The 20,221-nt window shown below is 39.0% G+C and overlaps 1 protein-coding gene across 1 annotated transcript; it reads right to left on the bottom strand.

Annotated features, from left to right (window-relative positions):
* Positions 1-538: 538 nt before the first annotated feature.
* LOC137260995 (transcription factor TFIIIB component B'' homolog) lies at positions 539-19,099 on the bottom strand. Its single transcript, XM_067798602.1, has 12 exons — positions 18,868-19,099; positions 17,491-18,102; positions 17,051-17,158; positions 15,738-15,966; positions 15,191-15,297; positions 14,602-14,778; positions 14,333-14,457; positions 13,637-13,731; positions 13,451-13,505; positions 12,856-13,044; positions 10,996-11,047; positions 539-5,376 (listed from the first exon to the last, which is right to left on the bottom strand). The coding sequence occupies exons 2-12, from the start codon at positions 18,075-18,077 to the stop codon at positions 4,182-4,184; spliced, it is 2,919 nt and encodes a 972-aa protein (XP_067654703.1). The 5' UTR covers positions 18,078-18,102; positions 18,868-19,099; the 3' UTR covers positions 539-4,181.
* Between the last annotated feature and the right edge of the window lie 1,122 nt (positions 19,100-20,221).

A 20,221-nucleotide genomic window follows, 5' to 3' on the forward strand; every position in this document is an offset into this window, starting at 1 on the left:
CAAACAAGCTATACTTGATTACTTCATTTCTTTCACAGGAGGTCAAATAAAGCCTACAGTAACAGTACATCTAACGCAAAACAGGTCAGTTTAAAATTCTTACTATTGGGACAAAAATTCCAGGGATGTCAAATTCTGGATATGCAGATTTACATGGATTTTTACTGATCAATTCTGTGAATGATCTAAATCAGTGGGGAAACCGAGAACCCCCATTTGCTGACACAGTATTTAGGTTTTAGTGAAAAAGATTTTCTTGTAGCTATCCCTCTAATGTGGAAGTTGTGGATCCTATGGTCATTGAATGTGGTCAAAGAATGGTCAAAGAAACAACTATGTACCATGTACTCCCTGGTTTAGATAAGGACACTGGACAGTGAAACATGGTAACTCAAGTCCTTGAAGAACATTCAACTATCCATTGGATTGGATCCACACATGTTGAGTGTTGCCACATTAGAAGCACTGAGAATATTCTGCTGCTACAATGACCTGGTATGATACAAGCCATTCACAAGAAAAAATAGAAAACAAGAAAGCAATATGTTTTGTGTTTTATTTTTGCCAGTCATTAGAAACAATATCTGTTCCTTTGTTGATAATACAGATGCAAATTTTATACATATAAATACATACACCTTTCAAAATATTATTCATTAATTACTTTACTACTTCCCTCTTTGTGGATTTACACTATAAAAGAGCCATGCACCTAGTAAGGTGTCTTGTGTTGGTTATCTTGCCCTTTAGTCACCAAAAGTGTGTCAATCTCGAATACCCATTGGTCTGCAGCTACAAGAAGTGTGTCAACCTCACATGTCCAATAGTCTGAAGATACCTGAAGTGTGTCAATCTCAAAAGTCCATAAGACAAAACTTTGACATGACATTTGTGTCACCAAGAAAGTGATGAGTCCTGGACACCAATTGCTCAAAGTTATTGTAGCACTAAAACAGCTTTGAGAAAGGGGTCCCTGGGCCCAGCTTTTCAAAGCTTTTTGAGCTATGAGACAGTCATAAGTTTATGTTAATGTATGGCACTTACGACCATCTGTTAAGTGATCTTTTGCCTTGGGTGACAATAATAGGGTAACCCCCACTGCTTCAATGACCAAAGAGAGTCACAGTGCTTTTAGGAATGACTGAGCAGTACGCAACCTGGGTCCATGGCAAATGCCACATGTTTAAAAACAGCCTTTTCGGTTAAAGAAACCTTTGAAGGAAAAGAAATAGAATCAGCAAAAACACTACACTGGTTATTCAGAATTTACTATAGGCCAGTGTATGACTGTACCACAAGCATGTATGTTACCAAGGTTACCTGAACATCATACATGTTGTTCCGAATGTGCTACAGGAGAGTGTGTATGACTGTACTACAGGCATGTTACCAAAACACAATACATGTTCTTCCGAATGTGCTACAGGAGAGTGTGTATGACTGAACTACAGGCATGTATGTTACCAAGGTTACCTAAACACCATACAGGTTGTTCAGAATGTGCTACAGGAGAGTGTGTATGACTGAACTACAGGCATGTATGTTACCATGGTTACCTGAACACCATACAGGTTGTTCAGAATGTGCTACAGGAGAGTGTGTATGACTGAACTACAGGCATGTATGTTACCAAGGTTACCTGAACACCATACAGGTAGTTCAGAATGTGTTACAGTAGAGTGTGTATGACTGAACTACTGGCATGTATGTTAGCAAGGTTACCTGAACACCATGCAGGTTGTTCAGAATGTGCTACAGGAGAGTGTGTATGACTGTACTACAGGCATGTATGTTACCAAGGTTACCTGAACACCATGCAGGGGGTTCAGAATGTGCTACAGGAGAGTGTGTATGACTGTAGTACATGTACATGCATGTATGTGACCAAAGTTACCTTAACACCATGTAGATTATTCCGAATGTGCTACAGGAGAGTGTGTATGACTGTACTATATTGAATACATGATCAATATTGAACTGTCCATGTTGGGCACATTTAACAATTTATCAACACCTTTACTATTGTAAAAAGTTAATAAATGTATAACGTATACTTACCAATAACAGTTATTTTCTTTCATTTTGGGTTAACAGGAAGTTTGAGGCCATAAAATAGACCACTGTAAATTCCTCTTATGTAAAAGACTCACAAGAAAAGTATATTTTTCCACTGTAACACACAAGTGCTAATAGGGTAAAGAAGAACTCTTGCAAAGAAGGAGTTTATGTGTAAAACCTTATGATCTCATGAAGCTGAAGTCCAAAAAGAATTTGAAGGAAAATGTACAGATGATGGGTAGCACCTGCTGAGAAAAACTCACCACTGCACTCTGGGTGCATTCTTATGAGATTCATGACATGAGTCACAGTTTAACAGCAACTTTCATGAGTCATGTTGGTCAAAAGAAACATGTTACAAGAAAATATCTTCTGAAGACAACTGCAAAAAAACCCCTCAAATATCCAAGTTGACCGCTTGTCTATGGCAATGATGAATGTACAGAACATCCATATTATCTCCAGCCAAATCTACAGCCACTCAGGACAGGCTACACCTACCGTCCCCTCGTGAATGAGTTATGCAGAAAAAAAAGTACTACTTGGCTGTAACACCACTAAGAAACGTAAAATGCAAGAATCTGCAGCTTGTATTTTGGGGCCTAAGTGTCATCTCAAAACCTCTCTCTTCAAAAGTTCTAACCAGTGGACAGAATTGATTGATTAATTGATTGTTACCACAATGAGCATAGCTGGTGTGAAGTTTGGACAACAATAAGACTTTCAGCCATTTTTTTTTTTCAGATATTGAACAGAACAAAAAGTATTGAAAAGTGACACTTGACCTTTAACATGAAAGACTATAAAGACTAAAGATGGTTCTTTGTCATACCGAAAGGTATCAGAATCTACAAAGTTGTGTTATATGTTGCATGTGACCTTTAAGACACAATAAACCAGTTATTCCTTCTCCTGCATCCAAAAGGCAGTGAGACCGGTGCCTATTGATAATCCAACACATCATGGCACTAGGCTGAATAGAACAATCACCACATGAGAACCTTCAGTTCTTTACATGTTACTGGCAATATTTTGTCACATACATTATATTTGGGATAACACTTTCTCAGTTAAAGTCTCTTGCAAAAAATATATTTTACATTTATGCAAACAGTGAGTTACAGGTAAATATCTTGACCATCTTATAAGCGGGCAGTGAGACATGATGAGAAATATTTACTATTGTCTTCAAAATTGATTTCATTTCTACATACATACAAATTCAAGCAGTTCAATTTGAGGATATTTGGCCAAAAATGTCCAAAGTCCAGATTCATTTTGATTGCTTTACTTGACGATATCGAGATTTTGATTTTCGAGAGATCAGTTTCACCATGTTAACAGTGCTACGGGCAAACAAGGACAAGTTCGATCAGCGCAGTGAAAACGTTCATGAGAAGTAAGCAGTGCACGGCAATGTACAAACCCTTTAAAGTGTAAATACAAGAAATCCCTTCCTTTAAATGATACATAGTACAGGTATTCTTATCACACCATTCTATCAATACTTGCTGTCACAGGTCACTAGCAAGTGATTGGGCAGTGATGGTTTGTGAAACGGAGGGCTGATGTAGGCTAGTGCACATGCAGTGCATGGCGATGTAATTGATTCCGAACTTAGCTCCACATGCCTTGCTCATAAGACTCTGGTGTGCTTCATCCATAGCTCTACACTTGACTGCGGGAAACCTGGTTGGGGTGTGGGGTGGGGTGTGGTGGGGTGTGGGGTGGTGCTTTGCTCGCAATGCTTAGATGGGTCAATTGACAAGTCAATGCTCCACTTATCCTTGTTTATCAGTAGACGATGAGGAAATATAAAACATTCTAACATAAAATTGCTTTTGTTAAAAAATATCAATGCCATTAAAAATTAAATATATGATTTCATTTAAAAATCAAATCACAAAAGGGAATTAAAAGAAGTACAGAACCATAATCTGGTATGTGACTACCATACGTAAAAAATTCATTCAGTTCCACAATTATGTTGATCAGCAACTTAAATAAGAATAGTACTGCCAGGGCCTCCCTTAAGTTACAGCCCTGATTGTATTTGAATGTCAATACCTGACAGATGAACAATTATTTCCCATGATTTTCTTGTATGTAAATTCCCTTCCCAGTCATTCCTTCTTGACTGTGGGTTTGACATCTACTGACAAATCATCAATGTCATCCTTGAACAAGCAAACCCTGTGTGATGGTGAAGTCAAAGAGTTAATGCCTTCAATGTCCTGTTTAACTGACCCGTAAGGCGACACTACTTCTGTGTGCAGTGTTGAGGAGAGTGGAGGTGATGTTATGGATGAAGGTTTCACTTCTGACACAGGTGCAGTCTGTGCAAGAGTGACAGTATTGGAGGAAAGTCTTCTAAAGGGGGTGAGTGGAGATGATGGAATAGCACTTGATGTTGAAGCTATGGACTGGGAAGGGGTGGTTGAAGTAAGAGCTGTGGTAGCTGTAGCCACAGACAGTTTGGATGTGGCGGTTGACGCTGGTCCATGTTTAAAAGCATTTCCCTGATAAGTTCTGTTTGATTGTGCACACTGAGCTGTACGATCAGAGGTGCTAGGGTTGTTTTTGTTAGGTGTTAGCTGTACTGAATTTCCGTCTATTGAGATCTCTTCTGCTGTCTTGGGCAATATATACACATGGACAAGTGTCTGTTGTGACTCTGTATCAACATCATGCACAAGCACAACTTGCACCTTGTCTGCATTCTCTGTTGTGTTGATGACCTGCAGCAAGGCCTCAGGGATCTCAATGTTTTGTACACCACCCGCATTATCTGCACTGACGGATACTGCTGGAACTTTAGGTGTCGGGGCAGACTGAAGGACACTTCCTGAGTTGGAGGATGACACTGAAGGTACTGCTGAAGACATGGCAACATCAGATGTCTCAGACTTGACAGCATTCGACTTCACATTATCAGACTCCTCAAACCTAACAGCAATAGGTACCACAGAGTTTGACACAGCGTCGAATAGTTGACCGACATCTCCTGTGGGTGCAACGTCTGCTGTTGGGATTTTATTATCAATAGTCCTGTCTTCTTCAATATTGCATGTCGTTTTCTCATTATTCCAGGTCGTCCTTACACTTCGGGGCACAAACACATCAGAGGTAACACTTGCTGCCTCACTTGGCGCTTCACTGGGTGCCTCACTCTCAGAATCACTGATGTCAATCTGACCTTCACCTTGACCCTGTGTGCCTGCTGACAGCTTCCCCCTGCTCATGTCCATGAGAATCTCTACCACCTCCTTAACCCGACTGCTAGCTGGCTTTTTGTTACTGTCAGCTTCTGACCTAAAACTGAAGGAGAAAAGAGTTAACAAGCTTGGTGATACTAATATCAATAATACATGTGTAACCCTAAAATCCAGGTCAGGTCTCACTCCTTCCAGAATATCCTTAACTTAGGTGTATGATTGCTAAAACAGATGTTCTCTGAATAGTCAACTTGTCAAAATATGTGACTGGTATACATGTGGAAAGAAAAGCACCAAAACAATAATTTGAAAAAAAAACCCTGAAAAGGTAGGGGAGGAGATTTGTGTCAAATTCAAGCAAGTATTATTCAAATTGTCACAATTTCTCAATTTGGGAGGAGTAAGTAAGAGAGGATGGTTTTACTCTGCTTTCAGCAATGTTCCAGCAATGTCACGGAGGGGTGTACCAGAAATGGGCTTCACACACAGTACCCATGTGGGGAATGGAACCAAGGTCTTCAGTGTGAAGAGCGAACAGTTTAATCACTAGGCTACCATACAACCCATCTGGTTATTAATATTTCACTATGGGAACTCTGATCAGCCTAGTTAAAGTGCCAAGTACACAACTCTGGTGTCTCAGGCGACTTCCTCCCTCCATCTGTCCATACGCCTCAAGTTTGTCGTCATATAGAGCATACACTTCCATACACAGTTTATGACAAAATGGTGCATATATTTGCATTACTCACTACACTCTGGTCTATAGTTACTTAATTTTATGCATTAAATAACACCATTTGGGTTATCACATTTCTGAAATATATTTGTATACTAGCACCTCCAAATTATTTGGACTCATTTGGGTGTTGATACAAATGTGGTGCATGTCCGCTTATCAACCTTTAATCATTATCATAATTATAGAGACACATCTTTAAACACTGCCACTATTCTACCTTATTTAACATGCTAGCAATATCTGGTGCTGAGCCCCTTTCATTAAAGCAATCGTAGCACTATGACAGTCATAAGTCTATGTTAAAGTGTGGCATTTACAACCATGAATGGAATAGGGTACAGGTCTGTCCAAATGTATCGTGCTATACACCGTTTACACATGTGAAAGCTCAGTTCTGAGTCTTCCATGCTCAACTTTCCATTTCTGCTGCTAACTGTTCGGCATTGACACCAGAAGACTGGCACAGATGGAACCTCTAATTTGGGTTAATACTTACCCTCTTAACCTGACAATGATTTATCTCTGTCAGCCATAGCTTGAACATTGAATCAAACTGTTCATGATTGTGGAAGTTTGGATTCTACTGTGCATTCAACTAATGCAACCTTGTCAAAGAACACTGAGATCTCACACGTGTCATAGACCAACTCAAAGGAGTCTTTATTGGAAAGAAAGTTGAGATGATCTGGCTGAATTTGACGAACATTTGAATATCTGCTGAGGGAACATATTGCATTTTGATCTTGGTGAATTTGGTGTATATTCAAACAAGAGCTCATGGTCATATTGCATCTTGATCTTGGTGAATTTGGTGTATATTCAAACAAGAGCTCATGGTCACATTGCATCTTGATCTAGGTGAATTTGGTGTACATTGAAACAAAACCTCATGAGTCATCATTTGTCATGACTGTGCAGAATTTGGTGTATATGTGAACAAGAACTCATGTGTTATCTGTTCACAATCTAGCTCAAAGGGTGTTCATTGAAACAATAACTTGGGGGCATCTGACATCACTAGGTTAGGCTTTGACACATTTTGGTAATCAAGAACAGATTATTGTTACTTATTGTGTTTTTAGACCAAGTCTGAATTGTTTCCATGGAATTCATGAAAAATATAAAAGCCATATATCTGTAATCAGAAAAAGCCACCATTTCAAGATGTGTCACATATATCTGCCAAGATCTGTTGAAAGATATGAAATGGTTTTTGAGTTGTGCTCCGGACACGAAGTCAGAAACGTGTTCGTGGGGCCTAGAAAATAACACATCCTAAAAACCTGTAAATAGCAAAAGGTATCACACATATCTACCAAGACAGATATGTGGAGGTTTTTTTTTTATCTGCTCGGGAAACGGAACACACCTCTCACTTTTGAGACTAAGTATGAAATGCTTCCATGGAAACCGAGAAACTAAGAAATCTCAAAAACCTGCAAGCAACAAACGGCACCACTTTAGCTTCCAATTGATATATCTACCAATTTTTGCAGAAAAGTATTGAACGCTGTTTTAGTTCTGGTCAGGAAACAAAGCCCATCCCTCCATTTTGAGACTAAGTCCGAAACGTTTCCATGGAAATGGAGAAAATAATAACTCAGACAAACATCTAAATACCAAAAGGCACCACTTTGGGGTCTGCCACACATATCTGCCAAATAACACTGACAGATATTAAGAAGTATTTTTTGGTTCTGCTCAAGAAACGAAACACACCTCTAACTTTTTAGACGAAGTATGAAATCCTTCCATGGAAACTGAGAAACTAAGAAATCACAAAAACCTGTAACTAGCAAAAGGGACCACTGCAGCTTCTGATTGGTATATCTACCAAGTTTTGCAGAAAAATACTGAACGGTTTTTGAGTCATGCTCTGGAAATGAAGCACATCCCTTATATTGAGTTTAAGTCCGAAACATTTCCATGGAAACTGAGAAAATAATAAATCACAAAAACCTGTAAATACCAAAAGGCACCACAGTGAGGTGTGTTTGGTCTAAAAATATTGAACGGTTTCTGAGTTATGCTCCAGAAACAAAATGGACGGACAGACAGACTGAGCATCGACTATATCCCCCGCATTACATGCTGGGTGGGGGTTTATAAAAAAAAAAAAAAAAAAAAAAAAAAAAAAAAAACCCTCAAAAGTATCATTCACTCCTTGTTGCATGCTCCGAGGCAGCATCTTTAAGTTAGATTTGTTATTTCTGATTCAAACGTTTCTGAACAGGCCTTTAGAAACATTGCTAACAACAGTGCATACCCCTTCACCAGTATGGAAGTTCGTTAACAACCGTGTATCTTGCATTCCATCACCAGTATTAACAACTGTGTATCTTGCATTCCATCACCAGTAATGGGAAGTAAGTAATGGAAACCTGCTAACATTTCAACAAGACCTAGATAATGTGCAGCTGTATTCTTGTGAATCCAAGTACTTGTCAATTACGGCATTTGTTTTGTTGTCATGGGTCATATTGCATCCTAAATCTAGGTGAATTTGGCGTATATTCAAACGAGTGCTCATGAGTGCATTGTGAGTTTGATTCTAAATGTCTACAAAGATCACTTTTTCATGGAACATTTGTCAATGGTTTCATTTGATATACAACATTACAATTAGTCTGGAGGAAGTGCTGTTCCCATAATATTGGAAGGAGTCTGCTGTGTGTTCTGTTGTCACTTCATTCCACCAATATCTTGCCTGCGGAACATCTAAAGCTAGATGTGTCACAATGTACGAACATTGATTCAACGCATCACACATTTACAATAAAAAAACACACCTCACAAAACACTATTCATATAACTTTCCATGTTTTAAGTTTGTATAAATTTGTGACAGTACTGACAATACTAAATTTATTTTGCACTAACCAGGCCCAACTGTCATTAATAAAACAAGTAAGTATACTTTAGGACTGGTATACAGACATGATCTGGTATTCCAGCCTGAAGATAATCCTCATACTGTTGCCATGGAAGCTGCTCAACCAAGACCTCTGTACATCAGGCACAAAGGCACTTTAATGGTAGCACAGAGATTCTCAGTTGAAGCAGCTGTTGTCTTCAAACTAACTTTCAGAACCACTTCATAACTTCCTGTTTGATGTCTGTCAGCAGCCAAAATTGATTTGGTATTATCTGCTAGTAGTTTTGCTTAATGTCAGTGAGAAGTGATTTGTATCCTGGAAACTAGAGGCTGAATGCATGAACAACAAGCCATACCATAAAGATGAGTGAGTGAGTTTAGTTTTATGCCACACTGAGCAAAATTCCACGTCACCATAAAAATGACAAGCTATCAGGTTACAGACCATCCCATCTATGTGAGATCACATGACAATCCCAGGTCACAAGAGACATGCTATCTCCGAACTCAACATGAGCAAGCAGACCGCCTGGTTTTCAGACATCCACTTCCCATGCACACTCAGAATGCTTGCTTTTTATTGCACAGATTTGTTCAGGCACTAGAAAAACATGGATATCCAAAAACACGCTGAGTAACAATTAAAACATACAACTCCTGTCAATAATTATTTGGGCCTTGACCAGACAATCCTGACATGACATAACAATCCTGACATGACATGACAATCCTGACATGACATGACAATCCTGACATGATCATGGATCTGGATTCACAACAAACATGGGTTGATGCCAGTCAGATCCAATTTAGAATCTTGATGATGTGAACCATTGTGAATATGTGTATGATTAAATGTAAGTATCAAAGGCTCTTCTGAATCAACATGACATGGTATGAAGTGTGTGTAATGACAAAAACAATATCATGAAAATGCACAATAAACATGGTAAAGGTGAAAACAAAAGAACTCTCTGCACATCTATGTCTCAACTTTCTTGTTGCACATGCACACAGACACAGACACAGACACACACCCCTTTCTGTTACAAGCATCAGAACACACAGCCTTCAATGGACAGGCTGTTTCATAACAAAATCTACAAACAGAGGATGATGTATGTTTCACAGTAACATCTTTCAATATAAATAACAGCAACAACCCTGCTAAAGCTGTGGGTCCACCTTGACATAAATCACAGGAATGAGTGGCACTTGGTATTCAACTGTAGGCTGTCAGACAACTCCATCAGAGTCCATGTTAGAGAAAAACCCAGCAGAACATGGTTAAAATGGACTGATCAGTTGCCATGGACCACAGGCATACTTTAGCGCAAACACGTTGCGCAGCATAGAGAACATGCCAAGTCTTCCTATATGCGAGTGAAGCGAGCAAAGGTTGGCAACGCACTTTCCTCGCTTCGGATCGAAAAATATGATTTTCAGATTTTCAGATCATTCTTTGCCTCCATTACCCCTGCCACTTCCGGTTGAACAAAGTGATGGAACAAGAATAAGCAGAAATGGAAAAATATTTTTCATCTCAAAATGCTGAATAAAAAATGTTTCATGTGAGTAATTGTTCAACATGGGGTTGGAAATGTGAGAGCACAGCCAAGTGAAGAAACAGGTATATACTTTTGATGGTGGTGATATTTTATTTTGCCATGAAATAAATTTTTCGAACTGAAGCGATGCAAGTACGTAGCCAACCTTTGCTCGCTTCGCTCGCATATAAGAAGACAGGTCATTTTCTCGATGCTGCACAACCCATTTGTGCTACAGTTTGCCTATGCATGGACACACCCATGTCCTGGTGTGACAAGATTGTGCACTAAACATGGCAGAGTACATGAACAAAAACTCTAAGAGTCTTGCTCCAATGCACAACCCAAATCAGCAACAAAACTGTTTTAACAGCTTGAAAACAAATCAATAACTTTCCTCCATGAGAAAATATATTAAATACTAAAGTAATCATTCCCAGAGCAACTGAATATCACAGTAACAAAGTTCCACTGTAGGTTATTTTCCACAAGGCAAGTACCAAGACCTAGCACCAGATTAATACTAGATTATATGGAAAGTAAGTAATTCATTGCTACCTCTCAGCATCATCAAGGTCGTCATCTTCATCTTCGTGAAACACAGTCTTTTCTGAAATATAATTTGACACAATGAGAATGTAAAACAGAGACCCAATATTGATGACCTTTTGACTTCTCAGATCCATGATAAAGACAAGAGTTTTTATGGATGACAACTTCTTTATTGTGAAGTGTCACAATGTTTCAAAGGTGTTCTTACTTCTTCATTCACCTGATGAAGAAGTAATGACATGTATACGTGGAAATGTTGTGACCTTTCACAATAAAAAAGTTGTCATAAAAAAACTTGTCTTTATGTGTATCACTTGTGTATCACTTCTAAATGCCCTTCAAAGACTCCAATCCATGATGTTTCCTTTTTTCAGTCTAGCCTTAAATATAGTAGAAAAGGTTTTTGTTACATATGTGAGGTTGTATTATAAAAGTTAATTTGTGGAATTTGTTTTAAAACAAATGTCCTCATGGAAACAAATTAAGGGAGCATGTGAAAGTACAAGTGTTCTTTTATTCTTTTCCAGGTTACTTCACTGGGTATGTATTGCACTGTGAGTGAAATTCTGGAAATAAACAAAGGAATGTGTACATTCATGAGTTCCCTTATTCGATTCCAGGAGTATATATATATATGGACACTATTTGGTGGTGTTAAAAGCAGCTTGAAAACAAGAGTCATCAGGAGATGACATATCCCCCCGGCCCCAACATATTTATTTGAAAGGGCAAATCATCTGACAGTTACTTAATGTTTTTTTAGAAATGAAGCCCATCCTTCCATTTTGAGACTGAATTGTTTCCATGGAACCAGAAAAATTAAATATGCCAAAACTTTATAAATAGTAAAAGGCATGACTTTGTAGTCTTTATAGTCAAATATCTCCGAAGTTTTGCTGAAAAATATTGAACAGTTTTTGAGTTCTGCTCCGGAAATGAAGCCCATCCCTCCATTTTGAGAGTAAGTCTGAAACGTTTTCAAGGAAACCGAGAAAATAATAAATCACAAAAACCTGTAAATACCAAAAGGCATCACTCTGAGGTGTGCCAGACATATCTACCAAGATTTACTGACAGATATTAAGAAGTTTTTGAGTTCAGCTCCAGAGACGAAACACACCTCTCACTCTTTGAGACTAAGTTCTAAATGTTTTCATGGAAACCAAGAAATTAATAAATCACAAAAATCTGTAAATAGCAAAAGGCACCACTTCAGGTTCTGATTGATATATCTACCAAGTTTTGCAGAAAAATACTGAACGGATTTTGACTTCTGCTCCAGAAATGAAACCCACCCCACCATTAGATTAACACCAAAATGTCCATTGGAAAAACAAAAAAATAAAAATGCCAAAACTCTGTAAATAGCAAAAGGCACAACTGTTGGTTGAGATTATTATATGTACTAAGTTTGGTCTAAAAATATTGAATGGTTTCCGAGTTATGCTCCGGAAACAAAATGATATCGGGCGGCTGGATGAGACGACGACTATATCCCACCCCACACTGCCGTGGGGATAAAAACAAGGAAATGGTTGGTTGTTTGGTTGTCTTGTTTCACACTGCACACAGAATGTTCCAGCAATATGGAAGCAATCTGCAAATAATCAAGTCTGGACCAGACAATCCAGTGATCATGAAGAAAAGGTTTCAGGTAGGGGATCAAGGTAAAGTTCAGTCATGAAGAAGGAAACTGTTTCTCTTAGGGCCAGTTTGGGAAAAGTAAATAAGCGAAATGGCCTTCTGCCTTGATTGCATAAATATGGACATATTGTATCACACCGCTTATAAGATATACATAAATGACAAAACTGAAACTGTCAATACCAGAACCAGTTACTAATGATGCATGACAACTTAGTTTACTTTTCTTTCGCCTGCGTGTCTTGACTGCTTTGTTCTCCTTGATTTCATCACTGCCTGATTTCCTCTTCTTTCCTTGCTGACCCTTCTTCTCCTTCTTCATCAGTTCCTTCTCCTGTTTTCGCCGATGTTCCTCCTCTGCCTCCTCCTGAAGACGCTCGAAGTCTGTCATGTTGAAGGCTGTCCGGTTCTCTGAATTGTCCACAGGCAAGGAGCTCATAATTATCCAAGTCAGAACAGTGATAAAACAGGTGGATCCAAAGGGAGGGTAGTGAGGATGCGCACCTCCTCTTAACCCTCCGCCCTCCCCCCACCAATTTTCTTGAGGAGCATTTCCCCCTAACCTTTAGACTTCATGATATATGTGAACCAAAATCCTGGATCCACCCATGTATAAGGTTTCTTGAATGGCCCTTCCACTAGACCGGAGGTCCACCAGAGTAATGCTGGACTCTTTTTATTTTTCAAAACTGATCAAGTTATGTTACATGAATAACCAGTCCAAAATTCAATGCTGACTGTTCATCTTTCTCATTTTCATTGGGATATAATAATACTTAACTCATCTCATCATAACATGAGAAAAATTATTACTCACGGATTGCCTTGTCTATTTCCCGTCTATGTAATTTCTCCTCTTTCTTGAATTTGTTCTGAAAACAGAATTTGCATGCTTCACAAATAACACGTTCGTAAACAAGTCAGGAAGCTCATTGTCCTCAATGCAAATTTAGAGATGGATAGACTACAGTAACTTGGGGTAAACCTAGTTCAATATGATCACCTTGATTTCTCGGCGTGTTCGACTTGGGAAAAGGTGTAGCATGAGAGAGAAGTCTGTCCCCACTGTACTAAGAGCCTTGTAGAACTTGACTGTCTCTGCAATCAGAGCAGGAAAAGTTGATGAAACATGTCATAATGTATAGTTAAGGGATTGTGAAAGAGAACTCTGAAAATGGACCATTTTCAGGATTAGTAGCCATTTTCTGAATTTAGAATGGGCCACTGCCCTTGTATGAACAGTAAACTTCAAAATTTTAATGGGCCATTTTTCATTTCATTTCAATGGCCCATGGCCCTGCCTTTCCCAATGCCTGATACTTTGTCAATGTCTAAGACAGGTGAACTTTCTGTAAACCTAACTAAGTTGGTTACTTTGCTTGTTGTTAAATATTGTTTGCAGCAGTATTCCAGCTATATGGCAGTGTCTATAATAATCAAGTCTGGACCAGACAATCGAGTGATCAATTGCATGAGCATCCACCTACACAAATGGGGTACAATGACACATGTCAACCAAGTCAGCGAGCCTGACCACCCGATCCCGTTTCTCGCCTCTTGTGACAAGCATGGGTTACTGTAGCATAATTCTAACCTGCACCTTCACGAGTAAGCTAACTAAACATAAAGACTGGTCAGAAAGAGACAGTCACATTGAAAAATAAGCTATGCCATTCCCTGCTGTTTGAGTTTGACGTACCAACTTCAGTCCATGAAGTTTTGGACCTCTTCTCTCGGAAGCTCTCATAGTTGACAGTGCTCTCATCCTCCTCAATAACATCAGCTTCCATTGGCTCATTGCTGGCCTTGTTGTCCACAACCAAACTAAAACAAAACAAACAAACAAACAAGGTCAAAGAAACTTAAGAATATTGTGGGTCTCATGAGCATTTTCTACCATTGTGAACACCAGCTGTAATGTTTATTCAAAACTGAAACTATAATGGTAAACAGAGCTGACAAACACACCTGGCCTCATTGAGGATGATCTGACCATTAGGTCCGATCTTGACCTGTGGCACAGGATGTGAGTCTTCACTAGTGTCATCTCCTGGAGTGTCCACCTGGTTCTCCTCCTCAGTGGCAGCTGTTAAGTCAGCCACATACACCTCCTTATGCTTGCCTGGAGCTAACTTCTTTGTCATGCTGAAACACATGGTTTTCGGAAATCATGTTGTATGAAGTAATTTGAATGGTTGTGTTGCTAGAAAGTAATAGGTACAGATTTCATTTACCACACAAGAAAATGTTTGGGGTTGGGGATTTTAGGAAGCTGCTATATTAAATCAGATTAGAACCACTTTAGACTTGTCATGTTTTGGTCAAGACTTTCACTAAAACATTGCTTTCACAAAAAAAAGGCTTGCATCGTTACTCCAGTTGAATTTACTCATCAGTTTCACACAGGACAGAACCAAAGAGTTAGTATCACTGTGATAAGACGTGAATGAACATTGGTTCAATTGCACGTTCAACAGAACTATACACAGCTGGTATTGGATAGTGATATTTTCGTTGACCACATCCTACAAATCAAGCATACTTTAACTACACTTACGGATTACTTGATGGGTTCCAGTAGATCAGATCAATCATCTTCATGGTGGCCCGATCTGGGGGAGCATTGATTGGAGGCAGTTGTTTTCGCTTCTTTGGACATAAATGCTGAAAACAAAACATCAAAGGTTAGCAAATCATAATGTACTGTAATTAGTGTAAAGATACAAGAATATCACTTCTGCCTACAGAATCAAATGAACATAATTTGTTTGTTCATGATGAGTGCTTATCTTGTCACCTGATTGTAGGTTTACTGATCGTAAGTTTCAACATGTTCAAAGAGAAAACACTAAACACGGCAAAGCTGCCGTGTCAACAGCATGTTTGATGCAGACCATCACTTAATCACCAATTAAGTTTGTTGAAGAGGTAGTCAGAGATCAGTAATAACTAAGCTTTCCTTCAACCATTATAAGCATCAAGACATGTTAGAAGCATGGTAAACAAATACTGACATGTTTTGATGCCATGATGAATGGTAGAGATACATCCTTGGAAATATGAAGGTTCCCTGACTTTCTTGCCATCAATTACTTCAAACTTACTTTGACAACTGGCTTCTTATCTTGTTTCAATATTGGCACAACAGGTTTTTCAAAGATAGATTTCTCCACCCTTTCAGGAGGCTTGGGTTCAAATTTGCAAGGACTCCCCTCCAGATCACCCTCATCCTCTGGTATCTCTGGGTGGTCTTCGTGGTCTCCATCCCTTGTTTCTGCCTGTACACTGCACTCCACATATGCTGTCACACTAAGTGTTGACTCGTCCACAGTCCTGGATTGATATATGCCAATGACTCATTGAGTTTTTACTGTCATGTTATCATTCACATTTGGAATCGGTTACCTTTTTGTATCTTATATGCTTTTACACACACTAGACAATTGGGTTTTTGTGAACCATTTTTTGTGAAGCCATGAGTAGACATGAGAAAATTATTTCAGGTTGTGTGAGCCATATGTTGCATAAAGTTAGTATCAGTGATACATATCTAAGTAATAAACCAGATGCCTATTGCACAGCTTTGCATCAGCTGCTCCAGAGTTCATGCAAAACATGATGCCTGCGTTAAGTCAGCAGAAAAACATCACTAAGACGTACGTAATCTGGAAAAGCTGCATGTGGTAATTACACACTGCGCAGTAAATCTTTTGAACAGGGTTTTATGCGACATGCAAATGTGCATCCAGAATGCATGAATGTAGTGAATGGAAGCCCCCTCCCGAACATTTCACTGCGTCGTGAAAGACATGCAATATTATTCATTGTGCAAAACATCAAAGACTTTATCAAATGTTTGGTTGTTTCTTTCAAAGCAGTTATGTGCATAATTTCATCCACCAGTCCACCTGATAAATGATTCTAAAGAAATGATCAAAATGTGCAGTTGCTTACACCGTTACCTCACAGGAGCCTTGTGTAGCATGCAAGGACCTATTAAACTAATGACTGAGGGTCCCCGCTACCCCCAATGTTTGTGAGTCAAGGTAAAACTCTGATTCGCTATTTCATCTCTAACTTGTATTTGCACACAAGCCACACAATATCAATTAGGTTATTGTGATTTAGTCTGCATATTAACCAGAAGTACACAGCATACCCAGGAGGTCTGACAGAATCCACAACTACCTGCCAATTGTTTCATCATTCTGTTGCATGGCTACTTATCTCACAACTCTTTTCAAATAGGCTACAAAATATCAAACAATCCAAGCTCTAAGCAAAATTCTCTCGAGGAGGAACACGTTTTATGAGTTGACAACTTTTTTAATGCAATACATGCATCGACCTATAAATCTTGCTCCTCTTCATCATACCAACTTCTAAATGTCACTTAAAAAGACCAAAATATTCTCACTTTTCTGTACTGGCTTCATCTGGAAATGGCTCCAGCTCTTGTTCTGCAGCTACATCAAGTTCTGCGTGTGGTTTGGAGATCACAGTTTGAGGCATCTGGGCTGGTTTCCTTAAAAAAAAAGTCATCACTTGTGTTCTAGCAAGAACAACATGTATCTATTCTTATGATGCTCAAACTAAAGAAACGAACACACAAACATCACGAAAAGTACCCATTCAGAGTCTTCGTTTCACAAAATAAATAAAACAATTAAAAGTTTTTGATTTTTTCAGTTACTGGAGTACATGGCAGATTATTTCCTATTTCTATTGTTTAAAGTATTTTATGCCAGTCAGGGATATTGGACATAGACCTGCAACATAGACATGTAAAACATTCATAAGATGTAAGCATATCACTGATGCACAACAATATGTCTACTTCACTTTATGTTCATGTACCTGTTTTCAGGCCTTCCTATGTTGGCAAGATTTGGTCTCGCTTTAGGAAATCTGCTTCTGAATTTAGGTTTTGTTTCTGGTTTCTTGTCATGCTTTTCTGATGTTGTATCCTCATTCTCAACAATCGTCTCAGGTGACTTGTTCTTAATTCTTGTCAGAGATTTGCCTGTCAATGAAACAGTGGATGTTCCCCGATTTCTTGCTATGTCATTAACACCTTCAGTAGCACTTGCATTACTAGTTTCAACATGAGCATTTTCCAGTGTCAATTCAGTCTTCTCTTGCACAGATTGTTTTGCTGTAATCAGTTCCGATGTAATGGTATTGGGTGGTTTGGATTTCCCGGAATCTTCAGAGGGATTGAATTTCTGTGGATCATTTGAGCATGCTGTAGGTAGAGATTTCTTTACATCACTGCATGCAGCAGGTTCAGATTTCATGGGATCACTGCATGCAGGAGGATCTGGTTTGGAGCCTTTGGTAGCTCTTAAATCTCTACCAGAGGTCTTCCCCCCTGCCGTACTCCCCCTACTGGGCTTAGGGCCGATGTTAGGCTTAACCTGAAGCCGAGATCGTCTGGTGGCCATCTGTTGCTGTGCAGTGTATTATCGTCTGCAAAAACATATTGGACATGCTTAAACTGATTAAACAGATTCACAAGAACACCTTTATAACATACCTGGGCAACACTGCATCATATGTCACTGTCAAACATCACATGCAAACTTGGTGCACAGGTTATGACATATTTTGAGAAGAAAAATAACAGACTTAATCTGTAGTGTGATCACGAGTATATAGGGGACATATATTACATCAACTGCCCTTTAAAGATTAATATATGTGATAATGAAGAAGTGAATCACATACATTATTCGGTGAAAGTGCCGCCAACACATGTTCAACGTTGCTCTCTTCCAAATAATCAAAGGTTTCATTTTCATTGCAGCAAAAAACATACGGCGTGTACAATACAAGGTGGCCATCATCAGGATGTCAAACACTGATGTTGAACGTCAACATTCTACCGGCGAACTAATACTGAACACAGTTAAACAAAAAATTGTTCGTCCGTTGAAAACTCGAGACTTATGAGACTGAACACAAAACCATCGTGCGTATCTCTGTAAACTATTAAATGACAGCGACACGTTTTATTTGGGAATATATATCACCTGCGTTGGTGACGAAACATATGGGCAACCGGTCAATCTAAAACGAGGCAAGATACAAGTATTGCACCACATGTCAGCAGTACTGCTGCGAGACTGTGTTTTACCATATATGTATGCATTGTCATGTACGTATTCGTCTCAAGAAAACAACGACAGACTCAGTTGTGGAAAGAATAATGACGAACGAAGCAACGATTCTTACCCCACAATATTCACGTGTAGGCACCTGTAGGTAGAATTCAAGCCACGAAGAACGCCAGGGAATTTTTCACTCCTATAATGATTACAAATACTGTTACCCTGGATTCAAAATTAACGTGCTCGATAGGTAAGAATTTGGGAAATGCACCATGTTTCTTGGCGTTGTCGCGAAGACTAACATCGGGCTACATTTTTCTGTTTTATACCCTGCAGAAAGGTGAAGGTCGCATTTACAACGTACTCTCTAACAACATGCAATACTCTCTAACAACCTATCGAGTAACTCTTATCTTGAATTCATTTCTTTTCTTACAATTAATATACAATCATGTGATTCAGTGGATATGGACCCATTATCTCTATCTGCAATATACCAAATGTATAGTTTCGATGGTGTAAACAGTTTGCGAAACAGGATTCTGTTTTCAACATAAGCGCCGTAAAATCTGTCGACTTTCGTGGATTTTTGCACTTCAGCATAATTAATGTCTGATATATTCAGAATAAAACCACCAGTTTCAAAGTAAAATTTCAACATTAACACTCTCCGAGACCCGTAATACTTACAGCCGAAATGGAAAACATTTCTGAGGAAAATGCCCCTAGATCTACCATACCTTACGCTGGGATTACTGTCTTTTTTCTCCCTGACTCCAATTCTTTATGACTGAGTAGTTGTTTTCCGCCACATTTAGCATATTCCAGCAACATCACAGAGAGGGACACCAGAAATGGGCTTCACACATACCCATGTGGTGTCTCCTTTCACTGACCTGAACGCGACGAGGAGAGAATCAGGATATGTCAGTGATTTTTAAAATATTCATCTGAAAAAGGCAATCTTTTTATGGAAAAAAGGTTTTCTTTAATATAAAGAAGTTTACAACAATGAATCTGTTTTGTACGTTTGTTTGATCAGAAAATATGCACGGGCAATTACACCAGCTCCATCTTTCGTCAGCGATCCAAACTTGTGAGGAGGTGATGGTCGCCGATTTTGCTGATCACGTCATCCTGTACCAAACGGAGGCGTGGGGTGGGGGGTAACCCCAATGGTCAAAGCGTTCGCTCGTGACACCGGAGACCCGGTTTCGATTCCTCGCATAGGTATAATCAATATGTAAGGCTTATTTCTGGCGCCTCCCACTTTGATATTGCCAAAAGCGGTAAAAAAATAAAAATAAAAATAAAATAAAATAAATAAAAATAAAATAAATAAAAATAAAATAAATACAAATAAACTCACTCACTCTCCCCAACTGCGGAGAGTGATGAGGTTGCCAATCACAGGTTTGTTAGCTCCAGACTGTTGTAACGGCCATCATGCAGTGGGAGTATTTTTGAGAGCGGCAACG

The sequence above is a fragment of the Haliotis asinina genome, chromosome 14 (genome assembly GCF_037392515.1).
Source record: "Haliotis asinina isolate JCU_RB_2024 chromosome 14, JCU_Hal_asi_v2, whole genome shotgun sequence".
NCBI lineage: Eukaryota > Metazoa > Mollusca > Gastropoda > Lepetellida > Haliotidae > Haliotis > Haliotis asinina.

Bases quoted from the DNA above. Each gene is read 5' to 3' on its own strand.
- LOC137260995 (XM_067798602.1), bottom strand. From the start codon at position 18,077: ATGGCCACCAGACGATCTCGGCTTCAGGTTAAGCCTAACATCGGCCCT. The intron at 15,967-17,050 runs GTGAGAATATTT...ATATCAATCCAG, and splicing joins GATGAAGCCAGTACAGAAAA to GACTGTGGACGAGTCAACAC. The intron at 14,458-14,601 runs GTGTGTTTGTCA...GTTTTGTTTTAG, and splicing joins ATCATCCTCAATGAGGCCAG to TTTGGTTGTGGACAACAAGG.